The sequence below is a fragment of the Vigna unguiculata genome, chromosome 4, assembly GCF_004118075.2.
Source record: "Vigna unguiculata cultivar IT97K-499-35 chromosome 4, ASM411807v1, whole genome shotgun sequence".
Classification (NCBI taxonomy): domain Eukaryota; kingdom Viridiplantae; phylum Streptophyta; class Magnoliopsida; order Fabales; family Fabaceae; genus Vigna; species Vigna unguiculata.
In genome coordinates, this window is record NC_040282.1 from 40134391 (window position 1) to 40159859 (window position 25469).

The 25469-nt window shown below is 30.9% G+C and overlaps 2 protein-coding genes across 2 annotated transcripts; both read left to right on the forward strand.

The window, feature by feature from the left end:
- The first annotated feature begins 1146 nt into the window (after positions 1-1146).
- On the forward strand, positions 1147-9354 carry LOC114181594 (ABC transporter B family member 15-like). Its single transcript, XM_028068091.1, has 7 exons — positions 1147-1679; positions 1865-1919; positions 2010-2188; positions 2694-3151; positions 3234-3774; positions 6482-7426; positions 7537-9354. Exons 1-7 carry the CDS (start codon positions 1398-1400, stop codon positions 8917-8919), a joined length of 3843 nt encoding a protein of 1280 aa, XP_027923892.1. The 5' UTR covers positions 1147-1397; the 3' UTR covers positions 8920-9354.
- Positions 9355-20462: 11108 nt separating this feature from the next.
- LOC114182708 (paired amphipathic helix protein Sin3-like 2) lies at positions 20463-22428 on the forward strand. Its single transcript, XM_028069640.1, has 5 exons — positions 20463-20596; positions 20936-21115; positions 21214-21373; positions 21473-21571; positions 22072-22428. The coding sequence occupies exons 1-5, from the start codon at positions 20586-20588 to the stop codon at positions 22216-22218; spliced, it is 597 nt and encodes a 198-aa protein (XP_027925441.1). The 5' UTR covers positions 20463-20585; the 3' UTR covers positions 22219-22428.
- Positions 22429-25469: the final 3041 nt, after the last annotated feature.

Consider the following 25469-nt stretch of genomic DNA (forward strand, 5'->3'; position numbering starts at 1 on the left):
GAATGATGAAATCAATAATGTAAAAAAAAAACAAAGAAAAGTTTACAAAATATTTAAGAGGAACCATTGTTCTTATAAAATAAAACTCGATTAATAATAAAATTTATTTATAATTTGACTTTTAATAATAAAATAATCAAATATCATTTTTAAGACTATTTCTACTCTTAGCTATTTTTTAGGTCTTTACAAGAAAATGATTGTGTAGAATACATAGCTTTTTTTCTTCTTCTTTTTTTTCTTTTGAAAAAACAAAATTATTTTTTCACCCGTATATTCGAAAAGGGTAATAATAAGCTAAAGAAAATAATATATGTGTAAAGATTTTTTATGTTTTAAACCAATGGAAAATTATCATATTTAATAAGTTCGTTAAATTTTATGATAACTATTTAAAAGTAATGTACGTAACATGTTTCTTTAAAATACATAAAAAATTCATTTTAAAATGTTAGCAAGTATATAAATTAAACTCTATAATAAATGCGGAAAAAGAGAGAGAATATTTTAAGAAAAGAATACTGAATTCTACTGAGTCCAACCACCCCATGAATCTATCTGTCTCTATTTTTTTCCCACCATTTCTCCATTCTTTCTCATTTTTCTTTGACTATTTTCGCTGCACGCAACCTTCATTAATTAGAAAAAAAAAAGGAATACAACCTAAACTTTGCACCATGGAAGACTTCAATCTTTTTGAAAACTTACATCAAAACCAGAAAACTCTTTCTATTTTAGAAGCCTTATTGTTATTATCATGAGAAAAGTTATTATATATAATCTAAATTGAATAAAAATAACTTCATTAAACAAAACGAAAAGTTAAGTTTTGTTTACTTTTGTAGCATCATACTTTCAGTTTTAGGTTTACTTGCAGTAGAGTTTATAAGAACAAAACACATGTATCCTCTTCTTGTCTGCAAAATTAAGTTTGAAAGACAAGTGTTTGTGTGGATTATGCTGTGTTGCTACTAAGAAACGTCATTAATGACGCTTTAAGAGGTGCATTATAATAAAGTCAAACCTGTGGTTTTTCATTAGTTTATTGATTTTCCAAATGTCACTCTCCTCCACCCTCCTTGCAATAAGCCTCTCCACACATGCTACCAGGAATAACACAAACCCTCACCTTTTTTGTTTTCTTCTGCTACTTTTGGCCCCCACCACTCCACATTCCAACTCTCTCTCACACCACTCTCTAATTGTGCCTATAAATTCCATCATAACGTTGCAGCAGCAATATTGAAAATAATATAAGGCCACTCAGAGGGTCTTTAAAGGAAGAAGACAGAACAAGAAGAAGAAGAAGAAGGAGCCAGTCACACAGTAGTTGTCAGAGAATCTTACTGTTGGTTGTTTCTGAGGAAATTATTAATTAACCAAAAGGGTTGCACCAAATGGGTGGTGGTAGTGGTGGTAGTGCTGATAATGGTGATGCTGACCATAATAATACTTCTATTTCCATGGCTGCTGCTAAGAACAAGAAGAGTGGCTCCTTTAGCTCCATTTTTATGCATGCTGATCGCCTAGACGTGTTTCTCATGATTTTTGGATTGATTGGAGCCATTGGTGATGGCATAGGCACCCCTTTGGTGTTGTTTATCACCAGCAAAATCATGAACAATATTGGAAACTTTTCTGGTGGCATAGATAGCACTTTCATCCATGGCATCAACAAGGTTTTTCATTTGTTTTATTTTCTGTTTTTCTCACTTTTCTCTTTTTTCTCTAGTTCAACACACATGACAAAATATTAGAAACTGAGTCCAGAAGAACAATACAGGAAAATCTAGCCAGAGAATTCAAAATATGAGAAAGTAGCTTGATTATTTGATTTGGATTTATTATTACCTATGTGATGCAGAATGCTGTGGTTTTGTTATACCTGGCTGGTGGGTCTTTTGTGGCTTGTTTTCTAGGTGAGTATGATTCTGGTTTTGACTTTGACCAACTTATATATATCTTCATTTTTCATGATGCTAAAGCTTGAACACTGTGGTGGATTTCAGAGGGTTATTGTTGGACAAGAACCGGTGAAAGACAAGCTGCAAGAATGAGAGTGAGGTACCTAAAGGCAGTGTTGAGGCAAGAAGTTGCATACTTTGATTTGCATGTCAGTAGCACATCTGAGGTCATCACCAGTGTCTCTAACGACAGCCTCGTAATTCAGGATGTTCTTAGTGAAAAGGTCTGCATAAAACCAAAACCAGTAACTTGTTTTTTTCTTCACTTTCAATTTTCATACTAAACAAAGTGTTTCACTTCACTGTCGTAATAAATTCCTTGAATGATACAAGATTTATTAAAGTAATGTTGTGCTTTTGTATATAGCTATCCAAAAATTACTTTAATTAATATGTTAGCTATTATTGATAATATAAAATTGATTTCAGGACAAAGTTGACATCAAAACTCAGTGTAACCGGACACAAAAACTACTTTTTACTAGTTTAAGTTGATGTAACATTCTTATAGACAGAATAATAAATTCCAACAAACAAAAATGAAACATGTATACTTTCTATAAAGTGAAGTATATCGAGTGGAGTCAAAATCATGGTACTAGTATACTACTGTAAAACTTTTAACAATTTTTTTTTCATCTTAGCAACAGTTCACAAATCATGTGGTTGAGATCTACTCATGGTCACATCATTTGATTTAACAGTTTGTTCCAATTTTGAAAACTGTAGGTTCCAAATTTTTTGATGAATGCCTCTATGTTTGTGGGGAGCTACATAGTGGGTTTTGCATTATTATGGAGATTGACACTTGTGGGGTTCCCTTTTGTGGTTCTACTTGTGATCCCTGGTTTTATGTATGGGAGGACACTGATGGGGTTGGCCAGTAAGATAAGAGAAGAGTACAACAAAGCTGGTACAGTGGCAGAACAAGCAATATCTTCCATCAGAACCGTTTACTCCTTTGTGGGCGAAAGCAAGACCATTGATGCTTTCTCTGATGCTTTACAAGGCTCGGTGGAGTTAGGACTCAGACAAGGCTTGGCAAAAGGCTTAGCCATCGGAAGCAATGGTGTTGTGTTTGCAATTTGGGCTTTCATATCCTATTATGGTAGCAGATTGGTCATGTACCATGGTGCCAAAGGTGGAACTGTGTTTGCAGTTGGAGCAGCCATAGCACTCGGAGGATTGTAATCATTCCTACCCTTTATCTCATTTCATTACCAAAACATTTGATGATTTTAAGGTGACACATGTTTTTGTTTGAGACAGGGCCTTAGGTGCTGGTTTGTCGAACGTGAAGTACTTCTCAGAGGCGAGCACTGCGGGAGAACGCATAATGGAAGTGATAAAAAGGGTTCCGAAGATCGATTCAGACAACATGGGTGGGGAGATTCTGGGGGAGGTTCGTGGCGAGGTTGAGTTTGAGAATGTGAGCTTCGTGTACCCATCGAGGCCCGACAGTGTGGTTCTGAAGGAGTTTTCCCTGAGGGTGCCTGCAGGGAAAACGGTGGCGCTGGTGGGAGGAAGTGGGTCGGGAAAATCCACTGTGATATCTCTTCTGCAGAGGTTCTATGACCCGGTTGAAGGAGAGATACGTGTTGATGGCGTGGCGATTCAGAGGTTGCAGCTGAAGTGGTTAAGGTCTCAAATGGGGTTGGTGAGTCAAGAGCCTGCACTGTTTGCGACGAGCATCAAGGAGAATATTCTGTTTGGAAGAGAAGATGCAAGTGAGGAAGAGGTTGTGGAAGCTGCGAAAGCTTCCAATGCTCATAATTTCATCTCACAGTTGCCACAGGGATATCATACTCAGGTCAGTGCTATCATCTCATATATATCTACTCATATTATATTTTAACAACTTTTTCTTTATAATTTTAGATATTATTTTTTAAATAGTTTTCTCTTCTTTTCACGTTTTCATTCTCATTATTTTAAATCCATTTAAAAGATTACATCTCATCTCATGTTATCAAAATAAATTTATCAAACTTTAATAATTAAAATATCATTTTTTTTTTTATGATTCGAGTCTATGCATGCAAGTGTAGTCTTTAGTTGTTTTTATATAAAAGAAAGTTAAATTAAATCAACCGGTGTAAAGTAGTATGGAAAAAAATATTTTCCTTCAAAGGTTGTCAACTGATTTACAGAAAAATGTTTTTTTACACACTTGTTACTTGATAACTTACTTTTAAAGGTATTTTAGTTATTAAAAAGGTTATTTATAAAAAAAAAAGAAAAAACTTTTTAACACCGATAACTATCATTTAATAACTCATTATAATGATAAAATGTTTGAAAGGTATTAAAATTATTTTGGGTGTGAAAGTAATATATAGTACTAAAATTTAAATTTAAAGAAAAGTGAAATGACAAAACTTAAATGTTTTTAGGTCAAAGTTTTTTTTATAAATAAAAGATAATGATATTTTGATTCATTTTCTTAACCCATTTTTAACTTCAATCACCTTTAGATTATTACATCACACCATTACAATAAATTAAAATAGAGATAATTGAAGGGTGATTGTAGTGATAGGTTAAAAATAAATAAAAAAAAGTGGATTAAAATATCATTATCCATAAATAAACTATCATATAATGAATTTATTGATTTTTTTTATATAATAATTACTTTCACCGTTAAGTCAAAATCAATTTTTATTAGTTGATGATAGTGTAAAATCTTTTAAGCATATATATATATATATATATATATATATATATATATATATATATATATATATATAGGTTAAAAACTTATATGAAGTTTTTTATAAACTCAATTCATGGCCGTTTAAAAACATTAAATTAAGACTTTTAAACGAATAAACTAAAATATATATAATAATGGGGTGACATTAGTGATTCTTTGAGTTCATGGTGTAATCCATGGAAGTGAAACGTGTTGATGTTAAGTATAATAATTTTGTTGGAAGAAAATAGAAAAGTCCAACTAATAATTTGGTGGTCCACGCACATAAAGCACATAAACTTTCCCCCAAATGCTTTTTAATTACAAGTTCCATAAATGGCCGGCAACTTAATCATTTTAAATCAAATCATCTAATAGTAGAATGTTTCTCAAACCATGTTATGCTACAACTCATGACAATACAATTTTAGATTTGAAAATCAAAATATTATTACAAAATGTTGTACTAATTAACACCTTTTTAAAATACTTTTTTATTTATATTTGTTATTAGTCAACTCTTATTAAAGACTTAATCTCTTTTAACAAATGGATTTTTCTTTTTTAGTTTGATGTAACTTTTTTCCTGTTTTTCATCTTTTAAAATTGAAAAATTTGTTTTTATCTACAACATTATGTGAGGTTAATTTACTATTTAAGCTTTATTTAAATTTAAAATTATTAATTATTAGGAGAATTTCAGGAAACACTGAATTTTAGGCTTAAAAAATCATTTGGAAAAATATAACAATATCATGCATACACGAAAGTGGCTCATGGGAAATTGCAAAATAACCAATTAATTAATATACACTAACATTATCAATGATTATCATTGACTATCCCCAAAAATGTTTAAAAATTGCCTTACATCACATGAGTTTATGCAACCGATTAATAATTTTATTTACTTCACTCCTATCATTGTACAACTCGTTTTTAAAACATTTTTTTTTTTAAATCACTAGATAGAACCTCTTCCACATACTTTCCAATCATTCCAAAAAAAAAAAAATAGTGTTGCCAAGTTCAATGCATCAAAAGTATGTAGTGAAGATCAAATTGCTATATTTATTGTTATATATATATATATATATATATATATATATATATATATATATATATATATAAATTATTTTCAGATAAAAAAAATGTAATGAACATCAAAATATATAGTAAAAGAATGCTTTTTCCAGGGTGTTCATAAGTTTTTGACTCTAAGTTCATATTATATATATATATATATATGACGATGATATTTTGATTATTAAATTTTGAAAATTTTATCTTACAACATGATGTGTCATTTTTGAAGTAGTCTTAAAATATTGAAAATGAGAAAATAGAATAATGGAAAATCACTTAGAAGATGCCACCTAAAGTTGTAAGAGAAATTTATCAAAATTTAGTAGTCAAAAAATCATTTTCCATATATATATATATATATATATATATATATATATATATATTAAAAAGTAAATTTTAAATTTAACTCATCCACATTTGACATTTGAAAAAAAAATGAGGAAAATGATTTTATGACTACTAAATTTTGACAACTTTCTCTTACTACCTTAGTTGGCATCTTCCAATTAGTTTTTCATTTTTCTATTTTCTCATTCTTAATATTTCAAAACCACTTAAAAAATGACATATTATATTATAAGAGAAGGTGGTCAAAATTTAGTACTTAAAATATATAATTTAAGAGAAATAATGAGTGTACAGTCGATGTGGGATAAAGTATATATGTGTTCTTGAAGTTTTACAGTGTTTCAAAGTTAAACTAGTTGAAAGATTTTACAGTGGAGATTGTTTGCAGGTAGGAGAGAGAGGAATTCAAATGTCAGGGGGACAAAAGCAGAGAATTGCTATAGCACGAGCAATAATAAAGAAGCCACGAATTCTGTTGTTGGATGAAGCAACGAGTGCACTAGATTCTGAATCCGAACGAGTTGTGCAAGAAGCCTTGGACAAAGCAGCAGTGGGGCGCACCACCATCATCATCGCTCATCGATTATCCACCATCAGAAATGCAGATGTCATTGCTGTCGTGCAAAGTGGGAAGATCATGGAAATGGGTTCACACCATGAACTCATCCAAAACGACAATGGCCTCTACACCTCTCTCGTTCGTCTGCAACAAGCAAAACATGAAAAAGAAGACACCCCTTTTCACCCTCTTCCTCCTCCTCCTTCATCATCATCATTATTATCATCATCATCCATATCAAACAAAGACAACAATCACAGCACAAGCAGTCGTAGGTTGTCTCTCGTGAGTCGATCCAGCTCCGCCAACTCAATCCCTCGTGTTGTTGTCGGTGGTGATGATGATGTTGTTGAAGAGGTTGTGGTGGAAGATATGAAGCTGCCACTTCCCTCCTTTCGGAGATTGCTAGCACTGAATGTTCCCGAGTGGAAGCAAGCGTGCATGGGGTGTTTGAACGCAGTGTTGTTTGGCGCAATACAACCTGTGTATGCATTTTCAATGGGGTCCGTGATATCTGTTTATTTTCTCCCAGACCATGATGAGATAAAAGAGAAAACCAGGATCTACTCCCTTTGTTTTCTAGGGTTGGCCGTGTTCTCCTTGGTGGTTAACATCCTCCAACACTATAACTTTGCGTACATGGGAGAGTACTTGACCAAAAGGATCAGAGAACGAATGCTCTCAAAGATTCTCACTTTCGAAGTTGGATGGTTCGATCAAGATGAAAATTCCACTGGTGCTGTTTGTTCTAGACTTGCCAAAGAAGCCAATGTGGTATGCATTTTTATGGAATTTGGATTCTCTATAGACATGATCAATGTATGTTTAACAAAGACCAAACACTTTAACTATGTTGTCCTTATACCTTTGTTGTTTCATTTCAGGTAAGGTCATTGGTGGGAGACAGAATGGCTCTGGTGGTGCAAACAATTTCTGCAGTGGTGATAGCTTTCACTATGGGCCTGGTCATTGCATGGAGGTTGGCCATTGTTATGATAGCAGTTCAACCGATCATCATAGTCTGCTTCTACACAAGGCGTGTTCTTCTGAAAAGCATGTCCAGCAAGGCCATCAAGGCGCAAGATGAGAGTAGCAAGATAGCTGCAGAAGCTGTTTCCAATCTCAGAACCATCACAGCATTTTCTTCCCAAGAGAGGATCCTAAAGATGCTTGAGAAGGCACAAGAGGGACCAAGTCACGAAAGCGTTCGGCAATCATGGTTTGCAGGGCTTGGTCTTGCATGTTCGCAGAGCCTTACATTTTGCACCTGGGCCTTAGATTTCTGGTATGGTGGAAAACTTGTGTTCAAAGGGCTCATCAGTGCCAAAGCATTGTTTGAGACCTTCATGATCTTGGTGAGTACAGGTAGAGTCATTGCAGATGCTGGAAGCATGACCAATGACCTAGCAAAAGGTGCTGATGCTGTTGGTTCAGTTTTTGCAATCCTAGATAGGTACACTAAAATCGAGCCTGATGATGAGATAGATGGGCACAAGGCTGAGAAATTAACAGGGAAAATAGAGCTTCATGATGTTCATTTTGCATACCCAGCAAGGCCTAATGTGATGATCTTTCAAGGCTTCTCGATCAGAATAGATGCAGGAAAATCAACAGCACTGGTAGGGCAAAGTGGGTCTGGAAAATCAACAATAATAGGGCTAATAGAGAGATTCTATGATCCTCTGAAAGGGACAGTGACCATAGATGGTAGAGACATAAAACAATACCACCTTAGGTCACTGAGGAAACACATTGGTCTGGTGAGTCAGGAGCCAACACTGTTTGGTGGGAGCATAAGGGAAAACATAGCATATGGAGCATGTGAGAAGGTTGATGAAAGTGAGATCATGGAAGCAGCAAGAGCTGCAAATGCTCATGAGTTCATTGCAAGTTTGAAAGATGGGTATGAAACATGGTGTGGAGATAGAGGAGTGCAACTCTCAGGGGGTCAAAAGCAAAGAATTGCAATAGCAAGAGCCATACTGAAGAACCCTATAGTGCTGTTGCTGGATGAAGCTACTAGTGCTCTTGATAGCCAATCAGAGAAACTGGTGCAAGATGCTCTAGACAGGGTGATGGTGGGAAGAACCAGTGTGGTGGTGGCTCACAGGTTAAGCACAATACAGAACTGTGATCAAATTGCTGTGCTAGAGAAGGGAAAAGTGGTGGAGAAAGGGACTCATTCATCTTTGTTGGGTGAGGGACCAAGTGGAGCTTATTACTCTTTGGTGAGTTTGCAGAGAAGACCAACAAAACATGAAGGTTAATCTTAAAAGTATCAAAATCAGCTAACCTAAACAAACAAGTTGTCACATATTTGAGATTATTATAAAGGATAAAGATATTTTGATTACTAAATTTTGACGACTTTCTCTTAGGATACGAGGTGTCATCTTTTAAGTGATTTTTGAATATTAAGAATGAAAAAAAGGAAAAACAAAAAATCACTTAGAAGATGACACTTAAGATTGTAAGAGAAAGTTGTCAAAATTTAGTAGTCAAAAAATCATTTTTCTACTATAAAACCTCTTCTTTGGCTTGAGGGAAGATTGCTGCAAAGAAGAATGGTGGAGCAAAAATGGAAGATAAGGGCTATATATAACAGTTGTTGTCTCTGAATTTCTCATGTTACGTATGCTTAAAGTAATTGTATGATAACTAGTTTCATGTGACTTAAATATATATGTAGTCTTTTAGTCTTATTAGTCTCCTTAAATCTAGGTTTTGAGATTACCCTTAAAAAACTAAGGGAAGTCATTGCTCTATTTTTAAGATGCATTTTTATTAATATGCCTAATGTCATTCATGTTTAAATGTATATATATAATTATATTTATATATTATCTTTTTGTATACTATACAAAGAAGAACATTTATATTATTCTTGAGTCGATGTAATTTCGTTTCAATACTATAATGAAGGTCATTTTAAAAAATTAATAAATATTGACTTGAATAGTCATTTTTCAATTGTGGTATGCACCAATGGGGGTGTGATGAGCATAGAAAATCTCTTGTGGCAAATTTCTTCATTGGGCCAATACTTAAAAAGATTCCAAATTTTAACGTGGGCTTCCATTATATCAATGCTCTTCGATCTCTATTAAGCTTTTCTTCTCTTTTTTTTTTAGTTAAAACAATTCTAAATGTCCAAGCTCTACTTTTAAAAATCAAACCAGTTTTTTTAAAATAACAAAAAAAAAAACACAAAAATGTAACAATGTACTATTAAGAGAAATCAGAGAATTTTGAGGCAATAGTATAAAAATTACTAATAATTTTGGGACGGACAAAATCCGATACAAAATAAACTCAATTCTATCATAAATTTATTAAGATTACAATTTTTGGGATGACTTTTTTTTTTTTTTACTTTGTCTCTAACAATGGCAAGAAAAATAGTGACCTAAAGCTTAGAGCAAGTAATAGTGACTTAAAGGTTAGAGCAAAGTGTATGTTTTCATTTTCGCAATCGATCTCAAAATTGGTTATATTTTTATAATTTATTTACTTAGCAACTGAAATTTGGTCGTTGATGATGATGCTTATTTTTCTTTTTTTTTTACATATTTAATCCTTTCTATTTAATAATTATTAACATTTTTTTAACTTTAATAAATAGAAACAGAAAGTAATTTATAATATAATATAACGTAGAATAGTTGACTTTACTCTCTTTAATAAGTGATGAAATTCCTCTTCAAACCAAACCAATCTAATAATTGAAAAAGTGCTGAATATATATTAATACACAAAGAATGCAATTAGCTCTTTTGAGCGTTTATCCAATGCACACTTTTTGTTCTTCCTAATAAAATTGATACACCTATAAGGACTCTTTATTTTAATAATGTATAATATAAATGATGTATTATATAAATTCTTATTATGATTTCTTTAAATAATGTATAATAAAGTATCGTAAACCGAGAAAAATAAACATAAATATAATCAACAATTCTTTCATGCGTTTGCATCATAGTTTATTTAGATTGAGATCTAATTCATATTTTTAATTAAGTTGACTTATATTTTGAGTTTAAAACTTATCTTTTATACCAGTTTAGAGTTCATGATAACTCAAATTTATGAGTTGCGTTTTTAAATACGTATGTTTTATTTAATGCATTAATGTGCATTAATACTTTTGTTTCTTTGACATTTTTATCTACCCATTTATTCCTGAGATATTAATGTGTATTAGTTTTTATATTAATGTTATCAATTAATGGTTATTCATTAATATTAATTATTTGATTTATATTCTTTATGAGCTACGTTTTGAATATATAGATAAGACTTTTTTGACCAGTAATTAGAGATGTCAAAATGGGTTTCAATTTACGAGTTAATTCGGCTCACCATAGGTTTGAGTCGAGTTGGGTTGAGAAAATTTTAATTTTTTAAAAGTGGGTTGAACTCAACCCGGCTCACTTAATCCATGGGTTAAACGGGTTCGAGCCGTGTTGAAGGTGGGTTGACCTACTTAACCCACCAACATTTTTTTTACAAATTTTTAAAAACTTTTTTAATAATTATTTACTACTCCTAATTATATAGGTTCAAAATATCATATTTTTAAATGCTAGGATGTTGTTCAATAATTTTTGAATAGTTTGAATGCTTAATTAATTTGATTGTATACGTTGATACTTTAATCTTTAACTATAGTCTTTATAGTAAATTACCCAAGCAACCGTCTTATAAAAAAATTCTAAATTAGCATGATAAAAATGTGGAGTTTTTTTATTTATATTTTATTGAATAACATTACAGAAAATGTGTAATATTACCCATGTTTTCTTGGACTATATGGACAATTTCTTGGAAACAATTCATCATATATTGGTGGTGAGCATGATGAAGACATTGGTTCTTGATTTTACTGTGATTGTCATCTCATGAACTGTTTAAAAAATTATTTAAAAATTTGAATACTTAAAAATAAATAAATAAATAATTTTTTTTAGGTTGGTGAGCCAACCCACTTAACCCACCAACTTGTGATGGGTTGAGCCAGGTTGTAAAATTTCTGGTTTACCATAAAGTGAGTCGAGTTTGGTTCACTTATTTTCAACCCAGCTCATGGTGAGCCAACCCGTGTGAGCGATTGACTCACTTTGACATGTCTATTAGTAATACGACACATATAAAAGTTGTTTTTTATACTCTTTTCTTCCTTTTCTTCTTCCCTCTTCCCTTTATTGTTAGTTTTATTTCATAACATGTATCGATTATCCAACCAGTTGAGCGTCTGAGTGCTAGTGAGAGTTTTTTTTTCTCTAAGGACATAGCTCTCCATGTCTTAATTCAGGTCTTTCTAATCTTTTCTTCATTTACAATTTTTTTTATATTCTTATTTTTTGTGATAATAATTGTTAGACTTTATAAATTTTCATTTATTATGATTATTTTTATTATGATGATGATTATTACCATTATTAATATTATTATTACTATTATAATTATTATTTATATTTGATTATTTTTTTCTATAATTTAAAATTTTTATATTAATTTTATAGTTTCATACATTAAAAATGATTATTATTAATATTTATGTGCTAGTCCTAAATATGTCAAATCTTGCAAAATTTGAATTTGTGACCATTGATATTACAAGGAAGAATATATTTAGATGCAATGGATCTTGGTGATGCCATTAAAAATAAAGCATTTGAGCAACTAATTTTCTCTTGCAACAACAATATCATGAAAAGGGATTCCACAAATATTCTGAATTTATTTCCTACCTTTTTGTGGTTGAACAAAACAATGAAACTTTTGATGAAAAATCATGAGACCCGCCCAACTGCTTATGCTCTATTCCCAAAAATGAATGTGGCAATATCTTTGATTCATATTTTTATGGTCATAGTTGTAGCCTTGGTTGTGGTTGTGATCGTGCTAGTGGTCATGGTTGTGGACATGGTCATAAAAGAAATCTCAAAGAGACATTTTATCACCAGAAGTGGAACAATAATGTGAAAAAAGAATAGAAAAAGGTGAAAGTAATAGCTAGACATGTCAAAGTGAGCCAATCGGCTCACACGGGTTGGCTCACACGGGTTGGCTCACCACGGACCGGGTTAAAAATGAGTGCGTCCAACCCGACTCACTTTATGGTGAGCCAAAATTTTTGCTACCCAGCTCAACCCACCACGAGTTGGTGGTTAAGTGGGTTGGTTCACTAACCCGTGTAAAACATTATTTTTTTTTTTATTTTTTAGTCTTCAAATATTTAAATAATTTTTTTAAGAAGCAATGAAATGAAAATTACAATAAAATCAAATACCAATGTCTTCATCATGCTCAGTCTTCAAATATTTAACTAATAATTCACAGTTTAGTTGTTGTCATGCTATTCAACAAAATATAAACGAAAAAATTATAGATTTTTGTTAAGCTAATTCAAAATTTTTTGTTCATAACACAGTTGTTTCAGTTTTCTCATCCTCCAAATTGCTATAACTCCCTTTGTCAATCTTCTAGTTTTGCTAGGTTTTCCAATTGTTCATGCTTCCGATCTTGATTTGCACTTCTTTGTAGATGAAATCTAAATATAACAATTCAAAAATTAGGCTAGGAAAATGGAATATAATAATATGATAGGGATATAAAGTGTGCCTTAGTGTTTAATCACTGCATATAACAATTATGAACAACACATGCCTTAGAGTTTTGTATCAAAAACAGATATGGACCTACAATGCAATTAAAATGTGTCATCTTAATTTGAAACTCAGAGATGTATAAGGAATCAGCTGCAACAATGCTTACATACCTATAAATCATGTAGATTGATGCAAAATGACCAAATTAATAGCTAACTCTCAAATATAATCCAACTATGTGGGCACATGAATTTAAATCAATGCATTACAGTGACAAGCAACTCAAGATAGCATAAAACCCTGGTCAGATTCACATCAAAATTAATTCACTACAGAGCTTTAAAGGCAGAAAGTGTTGTAGTGGAGTATGAATGCAAAGATGCTTCCAAATGGTAAGAAGAAATGAAGATGAATAACAACTGCAAGATATGCTAAGGTAAATGCATGTGACAGCCCTAGTCATTGTGAAACCAGAAAATAGTCCACTACAAATGAAGGAACGATCAACAATCAATCATTTAAAAATCACTTCTCAAGAAGAATTCAAAAATACTTCTGAGTTTGCCATACTTTTTGCTTCATTACCTCAAATTACTGCACATGAGGTACATTGGAGTCATGGATTGAAAAGTCTAAATCAATTTCCTCTTCTTTGTGAGCATCGTCATTATCTTCGTCTTCAAAAGTAAGAACAAATTATTAACAAATGATATAATTTAGAATAAGAAGTATGATGTAAAGAAAATATTGAAAAGTAATATAAATTAAATTACTAATATTTTCAAAGCCATGTAACCAATTTTGAGTTAAAATTAGAGCTTGAACATTGTCAAGAAGAAGATTAGATTGATACTTGCTAAGCATTTTACCACCAATGCTAAATGAAAACTCACTGGCAACAGTTGTTATTGGAATACTTAACACCTCACATGCTAGTCTACATAGATTTGGATAGCATTCTTGTCGATCCTTCCAATAGCTAAAACATCTAACTTTGGAAAATACTTTGGCTCAAGTGGTGTTTTAGTGAGATACATATCCAATTCAAACTTGCCAGTTACATTCACATTTTAGCTTACATAATTGATATATTCCTATAACAAAATAATGCAAAAATAAAAATTGGTTAAAATAAGGATAAGATACTAATAAATAACAAAATTAGTTAGGAATAATGACTAACTTATATTATATGGATTAATCTCTTGGTCTTCTTCCATGTTCAAATGTTCTTCTGTTAAACAAGTGAGTTGAGAACGTGATGCATTAGATGAATTTGACCTCACACTAACATATTCTTCCAAAAGTTTGTACATCTTTCCTTTTATATGATTAAGCTTTTCATCACAATTGAAAGGATCAAGCTTTTAATAATAGAATCAGAGCGCTTCAAGTTTCATCTGTGGGCCAAGAATCATGGCGATTGAATGAATGGTTATATTCACTCTAATACTTGTCAAATTTATCCATCATCCTTTTTGTCATTCTTTCATTAAGGGGTCATCACTTCTTAGAGTATTCGTTAACAACCACTCAATTTTCCATACTTTCATAAGATATTCATCAGAGGTCGGATAATATGTGTCTGAAATCAAATTGGTTATCTTATAAAATGGCCTTAAAAATTCTCACATCCTCTCATCTTTTTTTCACTCGTCAATTGTTGAAAAATGTTTAAAGTTTCTATCACGTATAGTGAAACATCCAAAAGCTCAATGATACTTAAGACCACTTTCAAGCATCAGAAAAGTAGAATTCCATATAGTAGGTATAGCTAACCTTAAGTTCACTTTAGTATCAATACCCCTTACTTGAACAACACATTCTATAAATATTAGTTTTCTTGCCCTTGACCCTTTCACATATTTAATGCTTCTCTAATTTTGTGCAAAGCAACTTCGGCCACTTTTAAACCCTCTTGAACTATCAAATTCAAGATATGAGCACAATACCTCACATGAAAAAATTCACCCTCACACAATAAGTTATTTTGATTAATTATTCACCCAATTTAGAGACCAATTATAATTTTTTATTCATAATAGTGACTATTTTAGTAACCAATAAGTTTTTATTTTGTAAATTGGTATCTAAATTTGTCATTATAGTGACTAACAACTTTTGGTCACTAAAATTAGTTGTTAATGAAGCATTTTCTTACAGTGAAAAGCCTCCACGATGAAAACCATAACCTCCACTACAAACCCACTCCACCTTCGTTTGTGTGTCATCGTTCCGTCAAAGAGGTTCGTCGTCACCGCTAAAGAAGTTCTCTAGGACCTCTACTCGCTACCGTTGAAGCCCACTTTTTGAGCACCTCCTTTCTTTGTCAACACTCAATGTTGAACTAGTAAGTGATTTCTTCGCTTTTTTATGTGTGTTTTTTGTTAAGTGTGTGTCTTCCTTGCGTTCTTTGTTGGTAAAATTTGCTTTTTCTTATCATTCGTGTACAAGTACTGTTGCATTGTTATGTGATTGTGTAGCTTTTCAAAACGTGTCTAGAGTTGCATCCTCCTCCATTGTTTCTCACGTTTCACATTCCTAGGTTCTATTATTATCTTCAAAAATTATTTTTAATATGAGCCTATAGTTTTGTAGTATGTGTATGTCTTTTTATTTTTTGTATGTTGGATACGTGATTAATTATATATTTAAATATATTGATTTATTTTGTTTGATTTGAGATTTTTTGTTGCATTGAATTAGTCTTAGTTTCCCATTTGAGATTTAATACAAAAACTATTTATTGTCTTCAAGTTTTTTGAAGAAATTGCATTTCTTAAAAACTAATATAAAAGGAGACAGTACTAATAATTTATAATTATTTAATCTTAAATTGTCTGGTTGGACAATTTAAGAAGATTCATCATTTTTTCATAGTTTATTAGTGTGTATATTCAAATATATATATATATATATATATATATATATATATATATATATATATGAATATACATGTCTTAAAATTTATGAATATTTATCAACTCTATTTTGTGTTGATCTTTGGGTACATATTTGATTGTGATTAATAATCATTTTCATTTCTTATAACCTGAAGACCAATATAAAATGCTAGAAAAATTTTGTAAAATTTAATATATATTTATATCACTAGTGCAGAAATGGTATATTACAACAAGATATTACAATACTTACACGCAAATCGATATAGCACAGTGCGCAGTGACATTTTTGAAAATACTGAGATATTTATTACATCGGTTATCAAGAAAACCGATGTAACACTAATTTTTTTCAAGAAAAGAAATTGAAAAATCATATTTTTGCATAGGTTTAAACAATACTACATCGGTTCTAGCTGTTAACCGATGTAGTACCCTGATAAATTGTAGTCAGCATGGTTTCCCCCTCATTTCTTGTTTTCTTCTTCGTGCTTCATTGTGCGCTTCTTCTTCCTCTGCTCCACTCCACCATTGAAACGTGAACTGCTCCTCCGCATTGAGGTTCTTCTCTCGCCGTCCAAGCAGCCCTTGCCACCATCATTCGTTCAACCACCGTAAACCCTTGTTCATGCAACCACCGTCACTCACGCAACCCTTCGTTCGGCCACGCCGCTTCTCTGGTTTGGAACTCTGCTTCCATCGCATGGCCACGCCGCTGGAGCTCCGTCCGTCGTTTCGCCTCTTGTAGTCAGACCAGTCGCGCCTCTTGTCGTCGCTTCTTTGAGGTTGTGGTTTGGTCAGAGCGTCGTGCCCCTTGTCGTCGCTGCTTGCCCTCGCGCAACCGCTCTCCCTCCACCACAGCACCATGTCGTCGAGGGGTCTCCTACGTTGTTTGTGGCCTCACGCTGCCACTTGGTGTGGACTTTTTGGGAGGAGGTTTTTCGTGAAAAACCCCGCTGCCGCGACTTATCCCTGCATCCATTTGTTGTTGTCGCCCTCTGTTGGGTTGTTCAGGGCTGTGTAAGTGTTGCTTTACTTGCATTTGGTGGTCTGAAGGTTCAAACACTCTCACACTAGGCAAAAAAATTCATTTGCTATAACGGTTAGTTTTTTAAAATTTTATATAATTTTAATTTCTTATATTTATTGATATTAAATTTAAATCTTAATTGAATATCTAATTAAGATTGTATTTGGTACTGTGTACTTACGATTATTATTGAACGTGTTGGTTGAGTCCGAAGGTGTTCGACCCTCGGTAATGTTTTTAGAAATTAGTTTAAGTATTTTTCAATCAATGATTTAAAGATGTTTTTCAATCATTAAGAAAATCATTCTTATAAACTTCAATTGTTTATTTGGACAGTTGGGAAATATTGAATGCCTGTATGAACGAGCTTTTTATGTTGTGTAGTAATGGATCGAAATTGGGTGCATGCTAGTCGGATCACTGATGTGTATGAGAATGGGGTTGAAGAGTTTCTTCAATTTGCTCAACGAAATGCAACACTCGTGAATGAAAAATATTATTGTCCTTGTGTTAATTGTTTAAATGTTAGACGACAATAATTGAGTTGATAAAAAAAAATGAATCTTCTTTATATTCCTGTACATATGACTTTTGTATTGGGACAAAGAAATGTCACACTTAAAAACTTAGACGTGGAAGAAGATTTATAAAGAGTTCATTTTTCATGATTTTAATTCCGTAAACAACTCAAAAAAATATAAAACTTGGAAAAAAAAAATCATACATTTACCTCACCAAAAGGGAACTTCCCTCGATCTAACACGCACCAAAGTGCAAAATGTCTAAATTTAATATCTAATATTTTTTTATTTTAATATACTGCAAATTAATTTTTTAGACACTCAACTTATTATAATTTATCCGGCATATGACTTTTCAACTAATTATTAGGAAAATTAATAATCATACTATATATAATTCCGAAATGATTGATATATAAAAAAATTACGAACTAAAACTGCCAAACGATTTTTTTAATATATTCTAATTATATAGCGTTAAAAAATTATGAAGATTCCATTTTAATCTTTCAGATTATTAGATATAAGATCTCTGTCACGTTTTAGATTGTCAACATAATTCATGTTGAACCTGGAAAATTCATTTAAGATGATAAAATCGTTCAATCATTTTATATAAAGAAACCCAATTATTTTTTATGACTTAGAAAATCATATTAGTTCTTATTTTCGCAATCTTAGAAATTAAAATAAAATTGAATCACAGATCAAAGTAAGTTTCATTTAATCGTTATAACGGATATATATAATGATATTCATCAATAAACCAAAATATATTAGTAATTACAACAACTAAAATGCTTATTTTCTAATATATTTTTTTGGTTACAAATTATTTTCCAAATAAATACCAAAACGTATAGTTAAATCATAATTGATAATTAATAAAGATTAAAGGAAGTTTTGATTTCAACTTTGTTTCTTAGCAATTATCTCGACTCTTTATATATATATATATATATATATATATATATATATATATATATATATATATATATATATATATATATATATATATATATAAAATTAAATGTCTCAGGGTCATTATATTTTATTAGCCAAATTGTTAAAATAGTCTAATTAAGACAAATCTTAATCTGATGATGGACCAAATTAGAAATGTTGAAACTTAAGAAAAAGTAATTGACAAACATGGCATAAAAGGTTTTGATCTCCACTTGTAAGCACATACACGTATTTATGTTTTCTTTCCCTTCATCTTCATCAGAAGAGACAATCAAGAAAAACCTAAGGTACTCTAGGGTCAGAAGATCGAATACCATCCGGTACAAGAAAATTCTCAATTAAAAATCAATTTTCGTTACAAAAAATAGTTAACCATTATAGTGACCAATTTAGATACCAATTTACAAAATTAAAAATTATTTGTTACTAAAATAGTCATTATTATAAGTAAAAAATGATAATTGGTCATTGTATTGGTCACTTTTTAATTAGAGACAAATTTAGAAACTAAGTCATTTTGGTATCCAGAACTTAAATAGCTAACTTTTAGTAACCAATCTTCTTTGGTAGCTAAAACCATGATAACTAATTTTAAAGACCAATTTAGTGACCAATTATAATTTTTTTTTATAATAGTGACTATTTTACTAACCATTAATTTTTAGTTTTTTAAATTAGTATCTAAATTGATATTTATAGTTACTAATTATTAATGATCACTATTTAAAAGTTTTCTTGTAGTGTTTGATCTGTAGTGTTACGTATGGTCAATCAGGTTTTGGGAATTGCTCAATTAATTTAAGGATTTAACGGTTTTTCATCTTTTATAAAGTAATAGCATATTTTCACTCTCAATTCAACTCCTTCTCCCTCTTTTTTACTATTTGATTAGTTAATATTCGATAAGTCTTTAAAGTATTTAGAATATTTACAAATAACCCTAAACTATATATAAAAGGGTTTAATTTAACCATGATCTTGTAAAGTTTAAATAAGGGTTGTTTGGTGTTTATTTATGATAATCTGAAACAATTAGAACACAAACAATTTCTATAAATCCAACAAACACAATTAAAAAGAAATACGAGATAAGTAAAGTATTCTTTTAACCTATAACATATTATTAATGGTTAAATATTGTTTTAGATCATGTTGGAGTCCCACATCGACTAGAGATAAGGAAGTTCCCCATCGACTAAGAGATAAGGTCAATTCACAATATATAAGTGGGTGCAATCCTCACCTTACAAGCCAGTTTTGTGGGGTTGTTTTAGACTTAAAATCCACTTCTAATATGGTATCAGAGTCAAGTTAAAACCTATCCTAGCGAGATTTCTTGGACATTATGTTCCACCCACAATCGGGCCGCTAATGGACCACCCACAAGGAAGTTCTAAATCGACTAAAAGATAAGGTCAATTCATAATATATAAGTGGGTGTAATCCTCATCTTACAAGTCCCTGAATGTCAGATATCAGATAGAAAACGTGTGTTTAACACGTACAAAAAAAAATCAATGTAAATTTGTTAAAAAGACTCTATTCATCCATTTTTAAAGTTTACTTCTAAAATTTGAGAACCAAAATATATCAAAATTTAAGACACAAACAAATTTTAATTTCACATCAAAATTTCAAAAAGACATATATAATTAATATTAACATTAACTATAATTATTAATGTTAACTTATTTTACACATCAGCATCCAAGAAGAAAACAAAATAACGTATAGAAAACGTGTGGATTCGGCTTGAACAGTAAATGACCCACAGGATGAAGTGGTCCAGATAAGACACCCCACTCTTCCAGCAACGTTAAAACAAGCTAACACACACTCAGCTGTTCCATTCTCCTTCCATCACCACTTTTCTTTGCCCCATTTTCTTCTGCATCTGCTATGGCTAACGGGTTTGTTTTTTTTTCACTTTTGCATGCTGCTCTTCAATTCTTGTGTGTTTAATTTCACTGAAATTTACTTTGATTTATGGGTTATCTCATGAAATCATATAGCTTTTCATAGAAATAATGGATTCGTTATAGTAATGTTGTTAGGGCTAAACAATTTGATCTTTTCTGGAAAAGTGAATTTCTGCTATACCCTTTATAGAATCTGAACATTGATTCATTGAACTGAGGAACATTTGATGTGTTGCAGTTATTAGCTTGCTATATATACATACATACCATTGTTGATATTTAGGGTATTTGAAATCGTATATATACGTATTTGTTTTTGTGTGCATGAAGCTGTGGAAACAAACGAGGTCTTAAAAGTGGCAATGGAGGTCCTGTTCGTAGGTCTCAGAAGCCGGTGGCCACTGTGAACGATGCCATTTGGTTTGTGAGTGAACTCAAACACGAGTTTCGAAACCAAAAGGAGAAGTTTCGCTTGTTCCATCAGTTCTTGGTCGATTACAGGGATGATAGGTGAATTTCTTCTGATTAAGCACATTTTAATTATACTGCGTTATGTTATGGGTTTGAAAACGTGAGCTTTTTCTCAATTTGTTATGTGATTTTTTCAGTATCAGCTATGCTACTCTTGTGGGGAAGGTGAAGGAGCTTTTGAGAGGGCACAACAAATTGATTATGGGTTTTAACTATTTCATAGAGAAGGACTTTTGGATTGAACTTGACGACGAGACTGCACCACATGATGAAGAGCAGTTCATGAACAAGATAAAGGTGAAGGAACTTTTCATGCAGTAACTTGTTTTTTTTTTTTTTTTCTACTGATATTGTTGATTTGCAAACCCTAATTGATAGAACTATTGCTTTCGACAGAACCGATTCCAAGATGATGAGCTTGCTTGCAACTTAATCTTGGACACTATATCAAAGTACAAGGAAGGGCTAAAGGACATTACTGAGGTTTCACGTGAGGTAATTCATATGTTTTTGCCATTTTTAGTTTTTTTGTTATGATTCTTTTTTGTTTAATTAGTCGGATGGTACCCAATTTTGTTCAGATGTGTCACTTTGGTATCCGCTTTTAAAAATGTGTCAATCTAGTCCTAACTTTTGAAAAAACGTCTTAATCAAGTCCCTTTCAAACAAAAATGATTAAAACCGTTTACTCAATTCATGACTTTTACCACTAAATTTGAATATAAATATCAATAATTGATTTTGTAAGTCATTTTAGATATCAATACCGTTAACGCAGTTATTAATTTTTTTCTGAGAAGGACCTAATTGAGGCATCTTTTCAAAAGTTATGACTCAATTGACATTTTCGTAAAAACGGGTACCAAACTGACATATATAAATTAAAATGGGTATCATCTGACCAATTAAACCATTCTTTTTCCATTTCGCGTCAAAACATTTTTTGTTAATTGTTTACTCTCTCTTTTCTTACAAAGTATATGTATAATTTGTAGCTTGCCATCTACATTGAGGGCAATGAAGATCTGGTGGAGGATTTCACTAGACTCTTAGAGCGTCATGGTTGTGGAGATGTTGTTGATGAGGATGAAGGTGGAAATCAGCAGACAACATTTGATCAAGTGGAGTTGAAGGAGATATGAATTGTTTTTATGTTGCATGTTTAATAATATATACTTTCTTGTTGGACGCTGATTACAGCGGTAATAATAATTTTGCCGTGCAATTTTTTCGACAAAAATTGCAAACATTATGACATAATGTTTCTGGCAAAAATTACAGACTTATTTAGTTTGGGATGATATCTCTAAAAATAGCTCTATTTATATAATATTTCTATGTTGATTTCTTGGTTATGCTTAAGTGAATGGTCGCTTGAGAATCGATTTGGATGAAGTATATATATTTGTTTCCTAATGCATTTGCATGATAACATTTGAATCAAGGTTCATAAATATCATTTTCAAACTAATATTTATAGCTCCTATTGCCTTTTCTACCAACTTCATGTGTAGGGTTTTTTCTGTCTCTATTTTTTATTGTGTATTTTGGAGGAGCAGAATAAGTTTATGACTATTGTTTTAGTCTCATGTGCATCTTCTTTAGAATCTTTTCAATCTTGGATGGATCTTTAATTATTGGCTGTCATGTTTTGTAAGGTTTCGATGCCAAGTTTTTGCATCATTTTGTATAGGTTATTGTTCTTTTTGTAAAAGGGTTAGAGCTCCCCATAAGTGTTATTCTTTAATTTATTCATTTTTTGCTGAAAAAAAAAATGAGAAACACACAAAGAAAGATTCCATTGCAAAATTAAACATGTGGCATCTATATTTTGTTAGTCGTCAATTGATCTCGAGTGTTTTAGCGTTTTCTCTGATATTATGAAATTGTTTTATCTTTAGTGTAGTTGCCATAGATTTTGAAAAACTCTATATGTAATGTATTTCCTTCCACCTTGGAAATGTAATTACACTTCATGAATAATATTCATTTTTCTCAAACTCCTTTCAACTCTTTTTCTCTCTTCTCTATTCTTCTCGTCAAATGCTTCTTTCTCAGACCTTATTAGTTGTTCTTATTTTTTGCTTTCATCTGTCTTGATCATAGGGATAATCTCTGTTAACGTCAAGTGATTTTTTTTAAGGTAGAGTATATGGTTTCTAGCGCAATTGTTTCATATCGTTTATTGACAAGTAAAATGATAGTAGTTTAGTACGTATGTATGAGAGAAAAAAGCTCGTCATATGTGGATATTGGACTCTGATAATTTTATATCAATATTAAAGTTATATTTGATTTGACTATATTATTTCGACCCATTTAAAATTAAGTTCAGATTTTCTGTTAATTTTTTTTATTACACTAATATGGTATATTAAAAAAGATTTTAACATATTTTAAAACATCAAAATAATTATTCACCGGTATATTTCGAAGATTAGGCAAAAGAATAGTAAAAAAAATTATTAGAAAATCAAATTTCTTTAAAATTATTAATAAAAAAGTCTCTGTTTTTGTAATGTTAACACCTAGCACATTTGACACACTTGAACAATTTTTTTTATATAGAAAAAACAAATATATTAAATAGAAGTAATTGGATTATCAACCCATAAAGTAATACATGAGAAAAAAAATATATATAACTTGTTCCATCCATATGTTATTGCGATTGTCATTGAACTACAAAAAACCAAATTTTACTTGCAGTTCATATCCGATAGTAATTTCAAAAGCTATATCAAAAGAATCCACCATAGCATAGTTCCAAATTTTTCATCATAGGCTTTGTGATTTTTGATTCAGCATCTAAAAGATAACCTACAACAATGAATAAAACACAACCAGGACACTGGTATTTTGACACCATCCTTTTTTGTATTACCATTTGATATTATCTCTTGTAACTATTTATTTTCTCTTTTTTCTAAAAATATAAAAATCAACTTTTGTTAAAACTATTTTACCATTATACAAGTTGTCAAATGGTCGTCAAATAATATCAAACAACCTTTTTTCTTATAATGAACAGTTCCTAAAATCACTGTAATTTATGTGTTGATCGAGTAACAATGGTGTTCTAGATTTTAGAAGAAAAAAAATGAGGATAAGTATGTTTTACTCATTTATTAAGCTAATCATAATTTATTTGTCTTTGAAGAGCATATGATATGTTTTCTTATTATGAAGGCAAAATATAAACTTTATACATCAACCGTAACTTATATTTATTAAACCCTAAAAATTAGCCGAGTATTGTTGGAAAATGAATAGATTTAATTATTTCAAACTTTTATTTTGTGTTTATTAGCTGGCAACTGGTTATTTAAACTAATATTAATTGCATTAAATGTTTTTCTGTTTTCGAGTTAAATGGACTTCAATTATTCTTAAATGCTTTTTTGACACTATTAAGCAATACACAAATTGTCAACTCCGTTTCACACGAACATTTATGATTTATTAATATCTTTATGATTTATTAATATATTTTTATTGTTTTATGAGTTATTAATATCTTTTTATTGTTTTATGTCTTTACTGTATAAATGGCTAAACATGAATTTTGTCTTTATCTTAACTTTTATATATTTTTATTTTCAAATTTAAAAAATGAATGAATATAATTCTCTCAACTAGTTGGTGTTAACTTCTTTTTATGTACTACACACTATTTCATGCTAACATATGAACACACATTTCAAACGATGTAAACAATTAAAATGTCAATTCGATGTTTGACACGTCAACAAAATCTAATGCAATTAGGTTAGCATATATTCAATCAATATTTTTGGGTGTGAAATTTTTGCTTTAATTATTCTTTTTGTCAACTTTTTCATCGAAAAAATGTCAAGTTGATCTTCTAGTTTTTTTTAGTTTCAATTTGGTCTCGATGTTTTAAAAATTAATGCAATTTAGTTATTTTCATTAAATTTCATAAAAACCTAACATTAGGATCACGTCAGTTACACTACCAAAGCAAACCATCTTTATTCACAACTTCAATTTTGATACAAAAACATTGATTTGATTCAGAAAATTTAACGAAAAATGATCAAATTACATTATCATTTTTTAAAAAATCGAGATCAAATTGAGACAAAAAAAACTTAAGGACTAACTTCATATTTTTAAACGAAAATAGGAATAAAAAAATAATCCCAAAATTTGTATATAAACTAGTAAGAACATTGTATTACTTTACTGTTATATAGTTTATTCTCATGCTTGAGAGTTTGTATAAACACAAAATTAAAAACATAATTTTTTTTTTCTAATATTGTTCATACTATTATTTTAAATTATTTTAAATTTTATTTTAAAAATATATAGTATGGGCCGGGCTTGGTAAGTAGTAGTAGTAGTAGTATTTGACCCGAACACATGGATG